The 16,486-nt window shown below is 51.8% G+C and overlaps 7 protein-coding genes across 7 annotated transcripts; 4 read left to right on the forward strand and 3 right to left on the reverse strand.

Moving 5' to 3' along the window:
* Nucleotides 1-2,124: 2,124 nt before the first annotated feature.
* Nucleotides 2,125-3,048, forward strand: B0T23DRAFT_402490 (uncharacterized protein; the record flags this gene model as incomplete). The annotated part of the gene is made up of 3 exons (XM_062838675.1): nt 2,125-2,374; nt 2,466-2,871; nt 2,940-3,048. 3 exons carry the CDS (start codon nt 2,125-2,127, stop codon nt 3,046-3,048), a joined length of 765 nt encoding a protein of 254 aa, XP_062695615.1.
* A 763-nt stretch (nt 3,049-3,811) lies between these two features.
* B0T23DRAFT_451643 (uncharacterized protein) lies at nt 3,812-4,098 on the reverse strand (the record flags this gene model as incomplete). Its single annotated transcript, XM_062841121.1, has 2 exons — nt 3,812-3,987; nt 4,086-4,098. The coding sequence occupies 2 exons, from the start codon at nt 4,096-4,098 to the stop codon at nt 3,830-3,832; spliced, it is 171 nt and encodes a 56-aa protein (XP_062695616.1). The 3' UTR covers nt 3,812-3,829.
* Nucleotides 4,099-4,228: 130 nt separating this feature from the next.
* On the reverse strand, nt 4,229-5,621 carry B0T23DRAFT_418341 (uncharacterized protein; the record flags this gene model as incomplete). Its single annotated transcript, XM_062839675.1, has 2 exons — nt 4,229-5,309; nt 5,361-5,621. The coding sequence occupies 2 exons, from the start codon at nt 5,619-5,621 to the stop codon at nt 4,692-4,694; spliced, it is 879 nt and encodes a 292-aa protein (XP_062695617.1). The 3' UTR covers nt 4,229-4,691.
* A 764-nt stretch (nt 5,622-6,385) lies between these two features.
* B0T23DRAFT_418342 (uncharacterized protein) lies at nt 6,386-7,314 on the forward strand (the record flags this gene model as incomplete). The annotated part of the gene is made up of 4 exons (XM_062839676.1): nt 6,386-6,492; nt 6,588-6,663; nt 6,724-6,837; nt 6,946-7,314. The coding sequence occupies 4 exons, from the start codon at nt 6,386-6,388 to the stop codon at nt 7,312-7,314; spliced, it is 666 nt and encodes a 221-aa protein (XP_062695618.1).
* Nucleotides 7,315-8,342: 1,028 nt separating this feature from the next.
* Nucleotides 8,343-10,140, forward strand: B0T23DRAFT_311477 (uncharacterized protein; the record flags this gene model as incomplete). Its single annotated transcript, XM_062834641.1, has 2 exons — nt 8,343-8,401; nt 8,574-10,140. The coding sequence occupies 2 exons, from the start codon at nt 8,343-8,345 to the stop codon at nt 10,138-10,140; spliced, it is 1,626 nt and encodes a 541-aa protein (XP_062695619.1).
* A 1,502-nt stretch (nt 10,141-11,642) lies between these two features.
* On the forward strand, nt 11,643-12,587 carry B0T23DRAFT_426478 (uncharacterized protein; the record flags this gene model as incomplete). The annotated part of the gene is made up of 1 exon (XM_062839988.1): nt 11,643-12,587. The coding sequence occupies one exon, from the start codon at nt 11,643-11,645 to the stop codon at nt 12,585-12,587; it is 945 nt and encodes a 314-aa protein (XP_062695620.1).
* Nucleotides 12,588-12,856: 269 nt separating this feature from the next.
* On the reverse strand, nt 12,857-16,035 carry B0T23DRAFT_353253 (uncharacterized protein; the record flags this gene model as incomplete). The annotated part of the gene is made up of 6 exons (XM_062836106.1): nt 15,076-16,035; nt 14,585-15,021; nt 14,281-14,517; nt 14,105-14,227; nt 13,009-13,891; nt 12,857-12,889 (listed from the first exon to the last, which is right to left on the reverse strand). The coding sequence occupies exons 1-6, from the start codon at nt 15,844-15,846 to the stop codon at nt 12,857-12,859; spliced, it is 2,484 nt and encodes an 827-aa protein (XP_062695621.1). The 5' UTR covers nt 15,847-16,035.
* Between the last annotated feature and the right edge of the window lie 451 nt (nt 16,036-16,486).

Genomic DNA, 16,486 nt, shown 5'->3' on the forward strand with positions numbered 1-16,486 from the left:
GAATCCAACGAGCTGCCTTTGTCATATACTGACCTTTTGTGCTCAATGTGACCTCAGCTTTGCTTGAAAAAAGAATTCCATCTCCGCCGTCAACCACCTGATGCTTGCTCCTGCTTCCTCATTCTACCCATCAAACACAACAACAAGCGCCGCCATGATATTTCCAGCCTCCCAATTGAAGCATATTTATATAGAGGTATGATCTTTTCTTTCACAGCATTTCCCTTCCTGACACTATCAGCTTTCATAGGATGCAAAGCACACAGGGGCTTAGACCGTAAGTTGAGACCATGAACAGGCATTCTGGGTCAACTCGTTCGTATATGTATACTTCCATACTCAGGATGGCACGGACAGTGGCCAAAGGAGCTTGGTGTGCTAGTACCTGCAGCCTACCTACAGGTAGAAATGATGGACACGGGTACCCCTGATAACCAATGCCGCGCGGCTCTGCTCTCCGAAGACATCACTTTCTCGGTTCAAGGATACCTACCCTTAACAACAACAGCGTCAGGGGGTTGCTAGGTACTCTGTCAAACTCAGCTATCTGACATATACAGCAAGGAGTGGCTGATGGTTGTTCCACAATGATAAAAGTAAGGTAATGAACTTACAAGGCAGGCATCGTTAGAGGTAGTGGTGTATGATGATTAGGTAGGTAGGTACCTAGGCAAGGCTGTAAGTCGATCTCTGGTTTCCTTGATTGCAAGTTGGAGATAAGCAAAGAATAGGAAACACCAAAAAGGAATAGTCCTGGCAAATCACGAGAATACCTATCCAATATTCATCCTCTAATTCTACAACTCTTATTCAGTGTCTTCATAGAACGGGAATAATAGCAAAGTTCTCTTAGGATGGGATGGAAGGAACATAGATCTTTGAAACGACGTGGAAGAGATAAGTGGTACATGGAAGTTGTTGGAAAGCCTACGCTAGGTACACTACATGTAGGTGGAGCCTATAGTCAAGAGGAAATACCGCGATCCCACGCACACATCAGATTAGACTCACGACTTGGAGTGAGACTGGAGTTCCTCCTATGCTATGGTCACCTCACAATATATGTACCCACCCTAGAGGTACCAAAATAATGTTCTCCGACGATTACAGTCTGGCTATCTGCAGTCGCTGCGGATGGTCTACCGCTGTACATTGGTTGCTGCCAGGCAAGAACTTTCATCACTCCTTTAATCTTCTTGCCAATTCGTGGTTAAACGGACAACAACCGTCCTTGTTATTTGCCATCGAACGCCGCGACGATATCCGCACAGTAAGTTCCTTCTTCTACAGGTAGTAGAGGTACATATATGTATCTGCAGAACCGGGAACCGCTACCCTAGGTATGGCTTACGTTTTCTTCATCCAACCGTCGAGTGGCAAGCTCTCCTCAGGGGTGAGCGATGCTTGAACGGAGGACCAAGTCAACACTGGCTACACCTGTTCCGTATGCTGGAATCAAGTCATCAACTTATCTGAGGATGGACATGCTTTATTCAAGAACAATATCTGAGTTCCGTACTCGCCCTGATACTCTGATGGCCCTTTCACTCCCGGGAAAAGTCTGGAAGCCCTATAGCGTGGTGGTTCAGGCCGGCAATATCGCCCACAAGGTGAACGTAATCCCAGCTGACCATAGCGTATGACCTTCCCCCTCCTTCCGTGGAATATACTGTTTGTAAATAACCGTCTGGACTTTCAGCACCCACTGCCAGTCGTAGACAGCTGAAACCAGACATAGGACGACCTCTGTACCTGCACGATTACTCAACAGTAGAGATTTTATACCCCGCGTTCGTCTATTCTGCCTTGTGCGTTTGAAATTATGACCTGACTTCAGACGACTCCCACATCTACTCACCAGTACCCCGCGCTGCCTTTTCTGCCTTCTCCTTCTTCTGCTTTTTCAAATCTTGCAACAGCTTACAATAACTTGTAACCTCCAACTTCAGTCACTCAGGAAGCTACGACATCAAGATCATCGTTGTACGGCAGGTATCTCTAAAGGTATCTTCTCTTTCTTGCACACATACTCTGCAAGAGCCCCCTCCTTGCACTTACCTCAACTTTATCCTTGTCGCCCTCACTTTGCAAGAGCTCCCCTCTTGCACTTACCTCAACTCCAAGATGTCTGGCAACCAAGACGACACCACCGTGCCTGTGTACTACTCGCACCACAGCTACCTATTCGCGGAAATCACCAAGAAGCATCCCAACCTCACCACAGAAGAGCTCGAGAAAGAGTTCAAAACCAAAGTTGAGGGCGCGTACGCCACCAAGCTTTTCGACGAGTTCGGTGCCTTCTACCACATCTCGCGCGACCAAGTCGATGCGTTCAAGGCGTTCGTTGCTGATGAGTTGATGTGGAGCCGCTACCGTAAGTAGAGGTACCTCCTAGTTTTAAGCCTGAAGTTGATCTTTTTTTCGAGTACCGTACTAATATAATCCTCTTCTACTTCTCTACCTAGTCGAAGACAAGCCTGAGGTTGGCCTAACCTTGCAACAGGGCACAAAACTCGTCGCCAAGTTCAGGGCCAAGATCGCTGAGCTCAAGGAGGAGCATGCCGCGGAGAAGAAGAAGCTCCAGAGCGAGCATAGAGCCGTCTATGAAGCCTTCTACAAGGGCGCCTGCGCGGACTACAGCAGCCAGATCAAAGAGCTGTCGGCCGAGAACGAGCGTCTCAAGGAGGAGAACGCGGAGGTCAAGCGCCTCAAGCAGGACTTGCTCGATGAGCGGGAGGAGCAGTTTGACAAATTCGAGGTGCTTTTGGGGGCGAAGATGGACCTTGAGAAGGACGTGAAGAGGAAGGAAGACAGGATCAAGAATCTTGAAGATGAGGTCGCCGACCTGAAGAAGCACAAGGGCCTCGCCGAGTATGTGGAGAGTACGGAAGCGTCGATGAGCTCTTCTCACAATACGGCTATTCAGGCTGCTCAGATAGAGAAAGCGCTCGAAGACTGGAGTATATCGCTGAGCTCAAGAACGGAAACAAAAAGTTGGAGGAGGAAATCAAGATCTCGACCAGGAAATTGGTGGAACGGACTACCTAGGCGAGGCTCAAGAGAGTAACATAGGAACTACTGGGAAATCTGAAAGGACTATGAGTTGCGGAGATGCAGTTCATTAACGTTTGTGTGTGTTGTTTCAGTAAGGGGTTTGGTTCCCATTTCAAAGTGAGATCGGTTCGCATTGCTGAGTGTTTGACGATGGGAATGGAATAAAGGGTACTCGAGCAAAGCAAAGCAAAGCAATAGAAGATGAGCATTTGGGTTGGTGCCACAAGGTAGAGGGAAAACAACAGAAAGAAACAACATTAACAACGAGGAACAGTAAAGAGCCTTGCCAACCTACCTGTGCTCAGTATTTCTATACAGGCAAGCTCAAATCTCCCGAGTTGACTTTCCCAGGCGTTTTTCACCTTGGACATCAAACATACGAATTTGGTTCCAGAACCAAAGCCCTCATGTCGTGGTCAATATGCATTAGCCGGTATTGGTTATGCGAATAGCCACATAGAGACAAACCAGGAGATTGACGAACTCAAAGCAAAGCTGCAGGACTGCCTCGGCAAGATTGTACCCCTCCAGCCTAGCTACACATACCTGCACAACAACAGCTACGCGGACTTGGCCGTGCAACAGAGACGTATACAATGGTCTCTGGTCGCTAAACACAGCGTTGCCTATCGAGTAAGCTGAGTCTTGATGTAGCGACAGATCCGGCCTTGGCCGGGGTTCCAGCGGTGCTCCTGAAGGGAAGCGGTGCGGGGGAGGATTTCGCGATGCCAGACGAGGTTGGGGAAGTCTCGAAGTCGGATGATTGCTGGGGTGTTCAGATTTTGGGCGTCTCCAGGATGGTCTTCTTGCGGAACAGACTTAGAGTCTGTTTCTGAGGTGGTTCACTTGCATGAGGGATCGGCTTTTCGGGGATAGCTGAGCTACCAAAAGCTGGCTTGAAGGTGATCTCGGTGGCGAGGAGTTCTTCAAGGTCTGAATCGATGCAGGATTGCGAAACAGACCTTGAACAGAAAGAACGGATCACGCAAAGTTGTAACCTAGAGGTAATGAGAAAGGTTTGATTGACCTACAAACCACGGCCATGCTTTCCAACTTGTCACTTCCTCAGTTGCTTTTTCTTGCGAAATTTGTCACCTCGGCGAAGGTGTACCTGAGAATCAGCCACAAATGGAGAGCGCACCAACATCTCGCTTTTCAGTTGTGAAAGCTGCCACCATTCTTTAACTCTAGAACAGGTACCTAGAGGTATCCATGATATCATGCCATCGCGGATCAGCAAACATCTTGTGTTTGAGTCTCCTCCTGCAGCACAGCTTGGCAAATTCAGCTTACTCGCCAGCTCGCTTTTGACCCACGCATCGCAGTGATCTCCGTATCACCCGCGAACGTTGTGGATGTCGTTAAGAGAAAAGCTCCGATTGGCCAAGGAGAAGGTGCAGGCAGTTCAGTGCGAGAAAGATGTTTTGCACCGGCCTAGATGCAGGTTCGATTGCCTTTAACATTTTCATCTCAATCAGGCGGTGTATGTGGTGAATGGTAAGCTACAGGTAGGCAGAGCTGGATGTCTTTAGTATAGGTATGAAGACGCCACGGCAATTGCCGATGAATATTTGGCGACGCCACTTGGGTCCCAATCTCGTTCCTGTACCAACGTCCTCTTAATATTTCTTCCGAACTCAGACCAGGTGAGAAAGTCCGGAATGTGTGTTCCTCGGGGTTTTGGATGACTCCATTGCTTTGCCAACAGCATGAACGTAAAGCTTATCCATCTTGACAGAAACAATGGTGCCGGTGCCAGTTTGGGGCCAATCCTCTTGATCGACTCCGACGTAGGGCAACATGCTTATATACCCGGTCATGAGACTCGGCGATCGAACAAGCAGCTTTCCGGGCCGGCCTTTTGTCGTGGTATCATGACCATTGTGTTCAACCAGGCGAATCCGGTACCCTTCGAGTAGCCGGCCGACGGATCCTGTCTCATCTTGCTCGCCCCAGCGAAAGAGCGCAGAAACCCCGAACTCCGTCATCCCCCGGATCTGAGATGCGGTAGCTTCCGGGTGGAGGACGGCCTTCGGCTTCCCTAGGGCAACCGAGTCGATCGGCCCTCCACCCACGCCAAAGTAGCGGGAAGTGTCCAAGCTTTCTCGGAGGCCAGGTTCATCAAGGTTAGTGAGGATCTTGATGATCGATGGCGTAAGATGGAGGTATGTTTCAAATACCCGATAGGTGTCGACGTATGTAGTGTAGTGGATAAAGGGCTTGCAATAGATTTGGACATGATGTACACGGGACGGCTATATCGTAGTGTACAGCGGCAAGGAGGTTCCACACGATGCGAAACATACCATAGTATTGTAGTGTAGAGCGGGAGACATGTTAGCCGGACCACGGACTCGCTGTAGGGCTGACCCCCCGGACGAATCGCCATGTGTTGAGCTACGAGGGCATAGTGCGAACGGCGACCGGTCTGGGGCTGCCGGTAGAACTAAGCGCGGAATAGAAGGTAGCAAGCAGTTGTTTGCTTCATGGCCAATATGCTGTTCAGTATGATCCAGTCGCAATTTGATCGTGGCGAAAGAAATCAGTGAGTGGCCTGCCTGGGGCATCATGGGCTACGATGGTTCCGAATTGCTGTTCCACCCGACTCAGGCTGCGGAGGACTTGCTGAAGAACCTGGTGGTCGACAGCTTCCACAATAAAATACATTGTAGGGCGGGATGCTATGTTTCGTGTATACCGCGTGCACGATAGCCGTCTTGGTCTGGGTTGTGATCATGAATCTGGGGGCTGAAAGATAAGCAACATGGTTTAGATCTTGAAACTAGTGGGCCGGGTTAGAGCCGCAACAGATGCCACCTGCGCCGACGATGGTAAAGAACAGGGCAGCGTAGAGATACTTTGATGAGTTGTTGGTGAGTCAAAATCTGACTGCAAAAAAAAAAAAAAAAGACTCCAATCATCAAAGCGGTTCATAGTGTAGTGTACACTACGCAGCATGGAGTCCGCAGTCCGGAGGAAAGGAGGAGCAAAGCTGGGGAAGGACAGCCGTTCTTGGACGGGACAGGGACTCGGACAATGGGGCCAATGTGGGTGGGTCTATGTTCTGCTTAGATATGTAGATCCCGGATCAGAAGGGGAAAAAAGGGGAGACGTCGGCGACCATTGCTGCAATCTTTGTTGGCTCGGATGCGGAGCAGAGTGGAGGACAGAAAGAACAACGCACAAGAGGAGGTCCAAAAACTATACTCGGATGGTTTCCGGGATGCGATAACACAGCATGGCCCTTTTTGAGTCCGGCCGCACGCAACCCTGCGACCAGTCTGGACACCAATGCTATCGTTTGACTGGCAGATAACGAGAGGATAGGGTCATGGGCATCCACGAAGAGCGGCTTGTTCTGGTCATGGAGATGCTGCCTGTCGAGTGCGAAGCTGAACGAGATCCGAATGGGAATCCTCTCGCCTGGTCCCGCAGCACGTGAAGGTTGAGGACGGCTGGGAAGACAGCCCATGGTGTAGACGGTGTGTAGTGTACACCTGGTTTGGGCTTGGCAACTACTACACAGTACATAGCAACAACGGAAGAACACAGATGACGACTCCACCGTGGTTTGGCGATCGGATCGGCTATCGACAATCCGAAGCGTCGGTAAGCGAGTTGCTCGCAAACTTCCTTCATGTCTGGAATGAAGAACAATTGGTTATACAGGCCAGCCATGATGATTGCTTTCTCGCAGTAGCAGAGCCCACCAGGATCACTGTGCCATTTCTGCGCACCTCGCTACTAGGTCCATCTCGCCAGGCACAGTCCATGATTCCAGTCGTAAGCTAATCTCGAAGACGTTGATACTCGACGACGGTAGTCCAGGCACGGTGTAGTTGGGTGGGCCCCAGACTAGCCTCGGGAACCAATGGCATGACACGAATACAGGGCGTTGTTTGTTCGTTGTTTTGTGGTGCGAAAAGGGAAGCGAGCCAATATGGCAAGTCCCCTTGCCAGCTCCCTGTCAGCCGTCAGCACGATGTGGATGCGGATAATGGCGCTGATCATTCCGGTAGCAGTGGGAATGGGGACACGGAGAAGCCCAAGGGCCCGGTCAGACAATTGAATGTCCGTGAGAACATGGCGTTGACACAAATTGAGTGTCTGACAATCAGTCAATCAATCACAGGGCGAAAAGCTGAAGTGGCTTGCAGTGATGGTAACAGAATGCTGCGAGAGAAGACGGATGAAAGATGTGAGAAGAAAAGCGGAAGGTTAAAGAAGGAAAGACAGGCACAGACAAGCTGCAGTCAATAGTAGCTAGAGGTACATACTTTAGCGAACGACGAGATGCTAGGGTATATCAGGTTAGCGCAAGCTCTCTGCTGATCAAAAGAGCCTCAAAAGGTTGGGGAACGTTGCGATAGCAGCAGCAGCAGCAGCAGCAGCATCTGGTGGCCTGTGCTTTCCATGGCCGTCAAATCAGATCAAGTCCCCCTTTCCACTTCTTATGTCGGTCAGTGCTGTTTGTGGGGAGTGCGACCCGCTGTTGTCCAGCTGTCCAGGGCTGCTCGGGCCCGAAGGCCGAGACATATCTGGTAGTGTTGGGCTATCATCACATGACTTTGGGACCTGCAGCTGGCAGCTGCCCTCCAAAAACTGTTTTTGCATGCAGAGCTGGAAGGACTGTCGTGATCTTCATCGCCCTTGCCAAACTAGACACCACAAAAGATACTCCGGCATTCTGGAGCCCGCGATGCCGGGCATGGAAACCTGGATAGCCCTGGATGCCAACCCATACACCGTCAAGTGGAAGAGCATTCCTGTCCCGGTCCCGGCAAATTTCTTGTTTTCTTTTCCATAGAACCCCTTTTCCTTCAACACGGTCTTAGCTGCAGAAGAATTTGCATGCCAACACCTCAACCTCCCCCGCCAAAAATCTCCGCCGTTGTTGTCTCTAGGCCAGTCACCGTCTCGGATTGTCTCGAGCTTGTGTCGTCATGCAGTAGGGGCATTGCGTTGTGAGGTTCCGTTGTCGGATTCGACCCGCTCGTTCTCCAGCTTCAAGTGGTTGTCTAGCTGTGTACTGTGTAACCGGTAGCTTGTCGTGAAGATGTGCAACTACTGTGTAGTGTACGGTTCCCGCCATTCCTTTTATCAGTTTCCATCCACTGGCAATGTCAAAGTGGGCTGGCCGTAGATCGTTTACCGCAATGTTGGTTCCGTGTGGGTGAGTGTGGACAAGATGGACTACAAAGTGACTCCGCAAACTCCGCAACAAGACCGTGCCGTGGACCACCAGAAAGGGATGGAGAGTCTCCCAATTACTCGACGAATGCGGCGACATGTGCTCGGTGACCACCCAGCATCGAACTTCAAGGGGTGGGCCTGCCCTTGGCTTTATGTATGTATGGATCCAGGGACGACGGACTTTCGATGCTGATATATCATGGTACCATCCCGTTGTCCTCTGCCCCGTCCCAAGTCCAAGTTGATCGCAATCTCTTCCATCACATATTCCAACGACCAAGTCCGAAACTTCACCCTTCGGAATCTGTAGTCGAAATTACCATCAGACATCCCATCATGGAGGACAAACCACACACATCTCCTGTAGAGGAGAAGCCCTCGCCGGCAGGGATCACAGTTACGATTGAGACCACAACCACACCAAACGATCCCAACGGGAAGAAGTTCGGCCATACCAGGCAGAACGACTCCGTCTCATCCACCTTCTCCCAAGCTTCCGCCATCTCCACATCATCGACCAACTCGGAAAAGCCCCTCATCGTCAACGAGAAGCGTCTCACTTACCAGTCGACATGCCCGACCATCGTTGACCTCGAGGCCCAGACCGAGGAGGATGAATACAAGCAGAAGCCCTTGGGCCGTGTCCGATACGCGATCCTCACCATCTACCGCCGGCTCTTCACTGTAGCCTTTATGGGCAATGCCATCGCTTTTATCATCATGATGATCAAGGGTGCCGCTCCCATGGACTTGGTCAACGCTGCTGCCGTCAACATCGCTGTCTGCGGTCTGTGCCGTCAACCCCTTGTCATCAACACCCTCTTCCTCATCTTCGGATCCATCCCCAGATCTGCCCCCATCAGGATCCGCCGCTTGGCGTGCAAGATCTTCCATTTTGGCGGCGTCCACAGCGGGACAGGTGTGGCATCGGTCATCTGGTACATTGGCTTCGCCGCCGTCTACACGTACAACTACACGCCATCCGTCATCAACACCACCGTCTTGACCTTTGTCTGGCTTGTACTGGGCTTCCTCCTCTCCATCGTCATCGTCGCCTATCCCACGTTCCGCATGAGGTTGCACGACTACTTTGAGCTGACCCACCGCTTCGCCAACTGGATCATCCTCGTCCTCTTTTGGATCCTGCTCATCTTGTTGGGCAAGCAGGAGGCCAATCTGGGTAACTTCCTCCTTCATCTCCCCGCCTTCTGGATCATCATCGTCCTCACGCTTGCCACCATCCACCCTTGGCTGCTGCTCCGCAAGATCCCTGTCAAGCCCGAGCCTCTCTCCGCCCACGCCATCCGTCTTCACTTCAGCCACACGGAAGTCGTCTTTGGCCAGGGCATCTCGGTCGCCAAGCACCCTCTCAAGGACTGGCACAGCTTCGCCTGCTTCACAGACAAGTTCGACACCCCCGACGCCAAGTTCTCGTGCATCGTCTCCAAGGTCGGCGACTGGACCAAGTCCACCATCAACGACCAGCCCACCCACCTCTGGAAGCGCGGCGTCCCCACTTACGGCTTCGGCTACGTGCTTCGCATGTTCCCCAAGATCATCGTCGTCACCACCGGCTCCGGCATTGGCCCCTGTCTCTCCTTCATCGAGGATGCCAACAGGCCCGATATGCGCGTCATCTGGCAAACCAAGTCTCCCCTCAAGACTTATGGCCAGCGCACCCTGGACCTCGTTCACAGGATGGATAGCAACCCCGTCATTCTTGACACCTCCATCACCGGTCGCGTGGACATGCTGCCTATCGTTCTCCGGCTCTTCAAGGAGTTCAACGCCGAGGCGGTGTGCTGCATCAGTAACCCCATGATGACCAAGAAAATCGTGCATGGGTGCGAGATGCGAGGCATTCCTGCCTATGGCCCCATCTTTGACAGTTGAGCTGGCTCATTCACTGTCTTTTTTTTTTGGGTTAAGTTTTTGTTGTTTTGTACAGAATTTTTTGTTGTCGTTATCTTCATTGCAAATTGGATACCAAGCGCGGCGCAAAAAAAAACAAAAGGCGTAATATTTTTTTTTTTTTTTTTGGATGTTTTTATAACCACAAACGGAAACGCGGCGGGTTCGAACGTTACGAGAGACAAGAAGACCATGACTTACATATCATGACATATATACCACACGATCGTTATATGCACGGGTTGGGCGGTTGGGGTTCCTAATGAAGAAAGGAACAGACAGGCCTCGGGACTATACTAGATACCACCTTAGATATACCTCATTAATACAAGACCATAAAAAGGTCGTCACGATCTTTTGACAATACCACATACCTACCTATCGCATTGCAAAATGAACCACACGTGCTTGTCTCGTGAGGTGCAGCCATCAGTTAGCAGTGAGTGCATGAAGAAATGCGATCCGTGTCTTATAGCCCACTTGTACATATGGTACCTACCTCTAGGTATGTACTGCTCGTTTCGGCCGATGCATGACAGCACGACGGCCGCAGCGCATTGTGAAACGCGAATCGCGATGTCTAGTTCTAGACCCTTACATTGACATGCGCATACGCTGAAGAATCCCATCGGCCGAAACAAAGGTTACCTTAGTAATCCATTTGACCATGGACCGTAGTGGTGAGCTGGTGGCCTTGGGCTGTTGTCGCCATGCAGAGAGTAAGGTAGGAAGAAAGGCAAAGGAAATTGAGAGACACAGCACATTCGAGAGAGACCTGGACACCTACAGGGCATCTGCCCGTTCGGCATGAAATTTTGCCTGTGGTAATGGGAGACGCGGCGGACCTCCAAGCAAAGCAACTGAAAGTCGTTAACAGTTGCACTGTAAAGTCCCTTGTGATTCTGTTAACGTTCTTTCACTCGGTTATTTTGGCCACTCGCAGCATTGCGACAACAACCCAAGGCCACCACAATCCAGTTCACACACCCACGGCGACAAATCCACTGCACGAACACTACCTCCCTCACAGTCGCATAAACTAAGACCATTATTGTCTGGCGCAATTTACAGAAACGCCATGGAAACAGAGTCGCTGATGCAATCACAACAACATTACCAAGCCGCCAATGTTATTACTAATCCATCCCGGCAATTGTGGAGACATCGCCAGCGGGACTACCGGTGGCGCAATCCGGGCCCCGCCTATCCCGCCTTTCCCGCAGTCGTCCGAACCGTTATATAACCCCGCGTTGTACGACAACATCTCCCGGACGTCGTCAAAATTCACACGGAGCAGAAGCATTTAACACACACACACACACACACATATCTGCATCATCAATCTCACACAGCGGCAGTAGTCAATGCAAGCAGTCACCACTTCACTTATAAGGACCACCATCAGAACTCGGCGCATTCCTGGGCACATATTCCGAAAACAACCCGCTCGCACTATCACCACAACCCCAACCCAAACCGCCAAGATGACAACCGGTACCTTCCGTTACGCCGACCCAGCAACCATCAACCGCTCTACCACCCCCTTTGTCAAGTCCTGGTCCAAAGTAGACGTTGACTACTCGTCCTTCTCGCGCGTCTCCGTTTCCAAGCCCGTTCACGATCTCCGCTCTGCTGTTGAATCCTCCCCCTCAGATTTCGGCATCGACGTCTCCGGCTTCGCGCTGTACAACCACCCAGCCAAGGAAACCTCCTTCACCGACGAGCGCGCCATTTGGTCGGGGTACTACGCCGAGGTGGAAGCTTTGCTGCGGGAGAAGTTGCCAGGGATCAAGCGCGTCGAGATCTTTGACCATACCATTCGGAGGAACAACGGTTCGGCAGCGAGGAGGCCCGTGCAGCAGGTCCATGTCGATCAGACGCCTGCTGCTGCCGCCACTCGCGTCAGAAGACATGTGTCTCCCCCCGAAGAGGCTGAGAAGCTGCTGAAGGGGAGGTACCAAATCATCAACGTCTGGCGGCCCATTTCGCACCCGGCGACCGACTTTCCGCTGGCCTTTATTGATTGGCGCTCTACTTCGCCCGGCGATCTGGTTCCTATTGATCTGCTCTACCCCAAGCGGTCTGAGCCTGAAGACGACGGCGATGATCGCGGCAAGGAGGTAGCCCCTGCTGAGGAGACATACCCCAAAACGGAAGGGTATGAAGTCAAGGGGGAGACGTACGGCGTTGTTCCGAATGAGACACACAAGTTTTATTATGTCAAGGATATGAAGCCGGAGGAGGTGGTGCTCATCAAGTGCTTTGACAGTTGGGGCGAGGGACTGGAGGAGCCGTGGGGGAAGGGGAAGAAGGGAGTGGCGGGCTGGACGCCGCATACGGCTTTTGTGGATCCCGCGACGCCCGAGGGGACACCGGGACGGGAGAGTATTGAGGTTAGGTGCTTGGTGTTTTATGAGGATGAAGAGTAGGAGGCTTGTGGGAATGGAGAATGTTGGTGGGTGTGCATGATGTGCTGATGGGTGGTATGGGCGAGCGATGCATGATCGGGGACATTCCGTTTAGCGGCACCCTTTTTGCCGATTTTTGTTTTTGGGGTGTATCCATAAATACGTACAAGACGGCAAAAGAAACAAAAAAAGATCTTTGGCAAATCACCTATTACCATAAGCCTTCACTTTCTGAATCTTCATCGAGGCGCTTCCTTTTGATCCCCTGCGGAGAATGGTCATAGGTTGGATCATCGGCTGGGGTGATCAACTTGATCCCTTTTCTGTGTTCCCAAAGTCGCCTTATCCAAGATGTCTCCAAGCTGCGTCTCGTTCCGACAATATGACCCCCGCTCGACCAAGAACAAAGTCCAACGGAAGGACTTTCAGCGAGTTCCACAACCTCCTCGGTAATGTATGCTCCCTCTGGAAGACTCTTGCGACGCCCCAGAAGCAAGTAAAGCTCCTGCAAATCTTCCTCGTCCTCTTCATGAAGTTGGTCCCATCGCCCCTTCAGTTTCATCCTGGCCCTGCGCTTCAGGTACTCTTCGAGTGTAAGGGACTTGAGAGCTTCGGCCTTATCGAGCTCCTTCGACTCTGAGTCAGTTTTGTCGTCGCGGTCCTGATCTGGCTCAGGGTCCCGCGGAGTCACTGTGCTCCCGGCAGGCGAAGCAAATGTGGGGGAGCTGCCAGGCGAGACGATCCGGGCTAGCGTTGGACGTCTGGGTGTATACGGCTCTTCGATGGATGGATCCGCTGGATCATATTCAGAGACCCATGCTGGATCTGGACCGGTACCCTCCGCAAAGGACCAGTCCACGAGATCTCTCGCTGTGAGCAAACCGCTGTATGCTGGGTCATACTGTAGGATGCTGTGGCGAATCTCTTCCAATTCTGTGCATGACTTAACAGCCATCTTTCTCCGTTCAAGCCAGTCATCGATGGACGTAGAGCGCTTCTTTACCACCAAAGTAGGAGGCTGCGTGGACGTATCAAGACTGGTGGAAACACGGGTGCCCTTCCACAACCACTGGGCCAAGTCCCGTTCGAGAGCTGTCCATCTGAACCTCGCTGTCTCTTGGCTTGCATCCACCAAAAAGCGGTACCCTTCCATGGCAACATGGTCTCTGGGATCAACCGGTTGGGATGGCTTCCGTGACAGATCCTGGGCACAGTTCAAGCGGGCTTGTACTGGCTTAACCAGTATCCGGTACCACTGCTTCAGCAATGCGGCGCATATTGGCTCTCCTAACCGCCCAATTTGGGCTGCATGTGTAAAGATATTACTAAGACAGGACACAAAGTCAGGGTGAAGACAGTCCCATTGCTTGATCGATCTGCTGAGACCAGCTATCCACGCTGGGTAGAGACTGTAATCTACCACCCTTGTTAGGTATAGGAGAAAGTCAATGATAGAGGTAGCGATGTCTTCAGACAGACAGCCAGATGCGTATTTGGATATGTGTCGGGTTGTGAGGAAGTGATCGAATTGAATGAACCTTTCGCAAAGTAGCCGTCTCCTTCGGGCGTCAATGTGCGTGCCTATATATTTAACAAAACCCGCGATCCATGGCATTGGCTCCGTGGGCAGCTGCATTTGATTGACAACAGCCGTGATGAGTCTAGTTCAAAGTTAGCAACTATGTTTGAACGCTATGAAGGGCACTCGGCATACTCGTGAACAATGGCCGCTTTGCTGTCAAAGCGGAGCGCGGCCTTGGCTAGGGCTTCTCCATCCTTTAGTGAGCAAAGGGCACTTGTTCGCAAGTCGTCGGGAATGAGCAACGGTTTGAGCCATGATGACGCAAGTAGGTAGGGTAGGGAATGTTGACCAGTGATTTGCTTTGGCAAGTTGAGTGCGAACATGACTCTATTATGCATGTTTTCGTAAGACAAGATGACCTGGGTTAAGCTATTCATTTTTGGCTACGCGTCAGCTACCCGAACACGTGGGGTGGATGCTGAACGATGGGACGAACCATTTGTTGAGATGCGGAGTCCAGAAATTCATCAGGCGCCTGTTCTTCACGAGGCGATGGAGCCAGGGGACGAAGGATTGATGGTCGGGGGCGCTATCGAAAGCGCTTTGACGAGTGCAAGCCCGAAGAAAGAGCGTATGGTCGCATTGCTCGCCGGCCAACATGAGTATTTGAGACTTCACTACGGGGGTCATCATAGCTTCAGCGTTTAGCGACCCCCACGAGGCAGTAGTCATAACTTGGTACAACATATCAACGACGAGATAGGCATTGTGGACTGTCAGGCTGGGCTTGGGAAATCCGGCGTGGAGCTGAAGTGCTAATCCCAGAAAGTACTTTGCGATATTTTGGATTTGATGGTCCTGCCAGGGAGAAGGAGCGACGACCGCGGACGACAGTACGTATGGGGATTGCGCTTGAGGTATGAGGAGGACAGTCTGCCATATAACACTTTAGCACGCGGTCAAACATTCAGCTAGTGGCAGACTCACATCTCTGAACCAGGTTTGCTGGGTCCATTTACGGTCAGGCTGTCCAAGGCCCGGCTGCACCGGGGATTCTGCATCAGGCTGGTTACGGAACAGTTCCTCGTGTATTAGACCATGAACCGTGTGTAATAGGGAAAACCTTGTTGCATGGTGGTCGTGAACCCACGGCGGCAATACGACTTCCCCGTCCAAGTCGTATACGGACATGATCTCAACGTCGAACAAGGCGCTAGTAAGATCTCGGCAACGCAAATGTTCGAACAGGCCGGATTCTGGGTCGTGATCGGGCCAACGCAGAAAACTCTGGTAAGGTTTTGAGATGGTGGGACCAGACCACAAGGCCCTGACGCTGGCGAAGAACACGTCCCAGCCAGCAGCTCTTGCGCCGCGGCAGACAATTTCCATCCGTCGCGCCGCATCGTGGTCTAATTGTCGGAGGCAAGTAAAGCATGTCCCTTCGGTGCCTGGGAGGCCGAAAAGGATCGCCGAAGGCTCTGGATGTAAGTATTTTTCCGGCCACGACAGCAGTGACTCGCGGACCAAAGAGGCATCCGCTTTCTCGTAGGCGGTTCGGAAGACTCTAAAGAACGGCGAGCTCTGCGGTATCACCCTTGGCGGAGGTACAGGGATATACAATGGAGGATAGTCGGTTTGTGTTGCCGTATCGACCATCACAGCTTTGACATTCGGACCTGGAATTGGGTCGTGGACTTGAGGAACGTCGGATTGCGAATCGCCGGCAGGGGCCGCAACAAACGGCGGCGGATGAGCCATTGCAGTGTGCAGGATACCGCCGATCACATCAGGGCTAGGTAGGTAGAATGCAGAAATGCAACTTCCAAAAACCCAGAAAAAGCCGTGGCTTCCACTTTCCAGGATAGTGGAAGGAATGACTTATTGCAGTGTAACAGCTAACTTGAAGTCGACGAATCCAGGAAAACCCGACAGAGGCCATCAAGGTTCCCACCCATGGCGGGGTAAATTTTAGGTGTCGAGGGGCATACGCGACGCGTTCTATTTCCCGCACGAATCACCCTAATCAGATAGGGGCTGACCTAGGCGATTATGCCGACTGCAGGTGACCAATCGTAGAATCCTCTGCGCACATGCAACTAACGAGCCAATGTACATATTGGGTACCTTTGCTTCTTTTACACTGCAACTTCCTTCCTCGATCGAAAATCGTGTCTCAGTCTTCAAGCTGCACCCGTTCATCACTTTTCCAATGAATATGTCTACGTAGTAAGCACACCAAATGAACCTCGATCACTGGGTCGATCACAATCCGAACCCCGGCCTCATCAATCCGGCACGGTGAGGCCAGGCAACGACCCGTACCGTTGTGCATGCCCGGAACTAGCGTGTAAAGTTCCATCGATCCCTCGATCCTCGCCGCCACGCGCTCCGTTACCAT

This window comes from Neurospora hispaniola (genome assembly GCF_033458365.1).
Source record: "Neurospora hispaniola strain FGSC 10403 chromosome Unknown B0T23scaffold_2, whole genome shotgun sequence".
In the NCBI taxonomy this organism is placed as follows: domain Eukaryota; kingdom Fungi; phylum Ascomycota; class Sordariomycetes; order Sordariales; family Sordariaceae; genus Neurospora; species Neurospora hispaniola.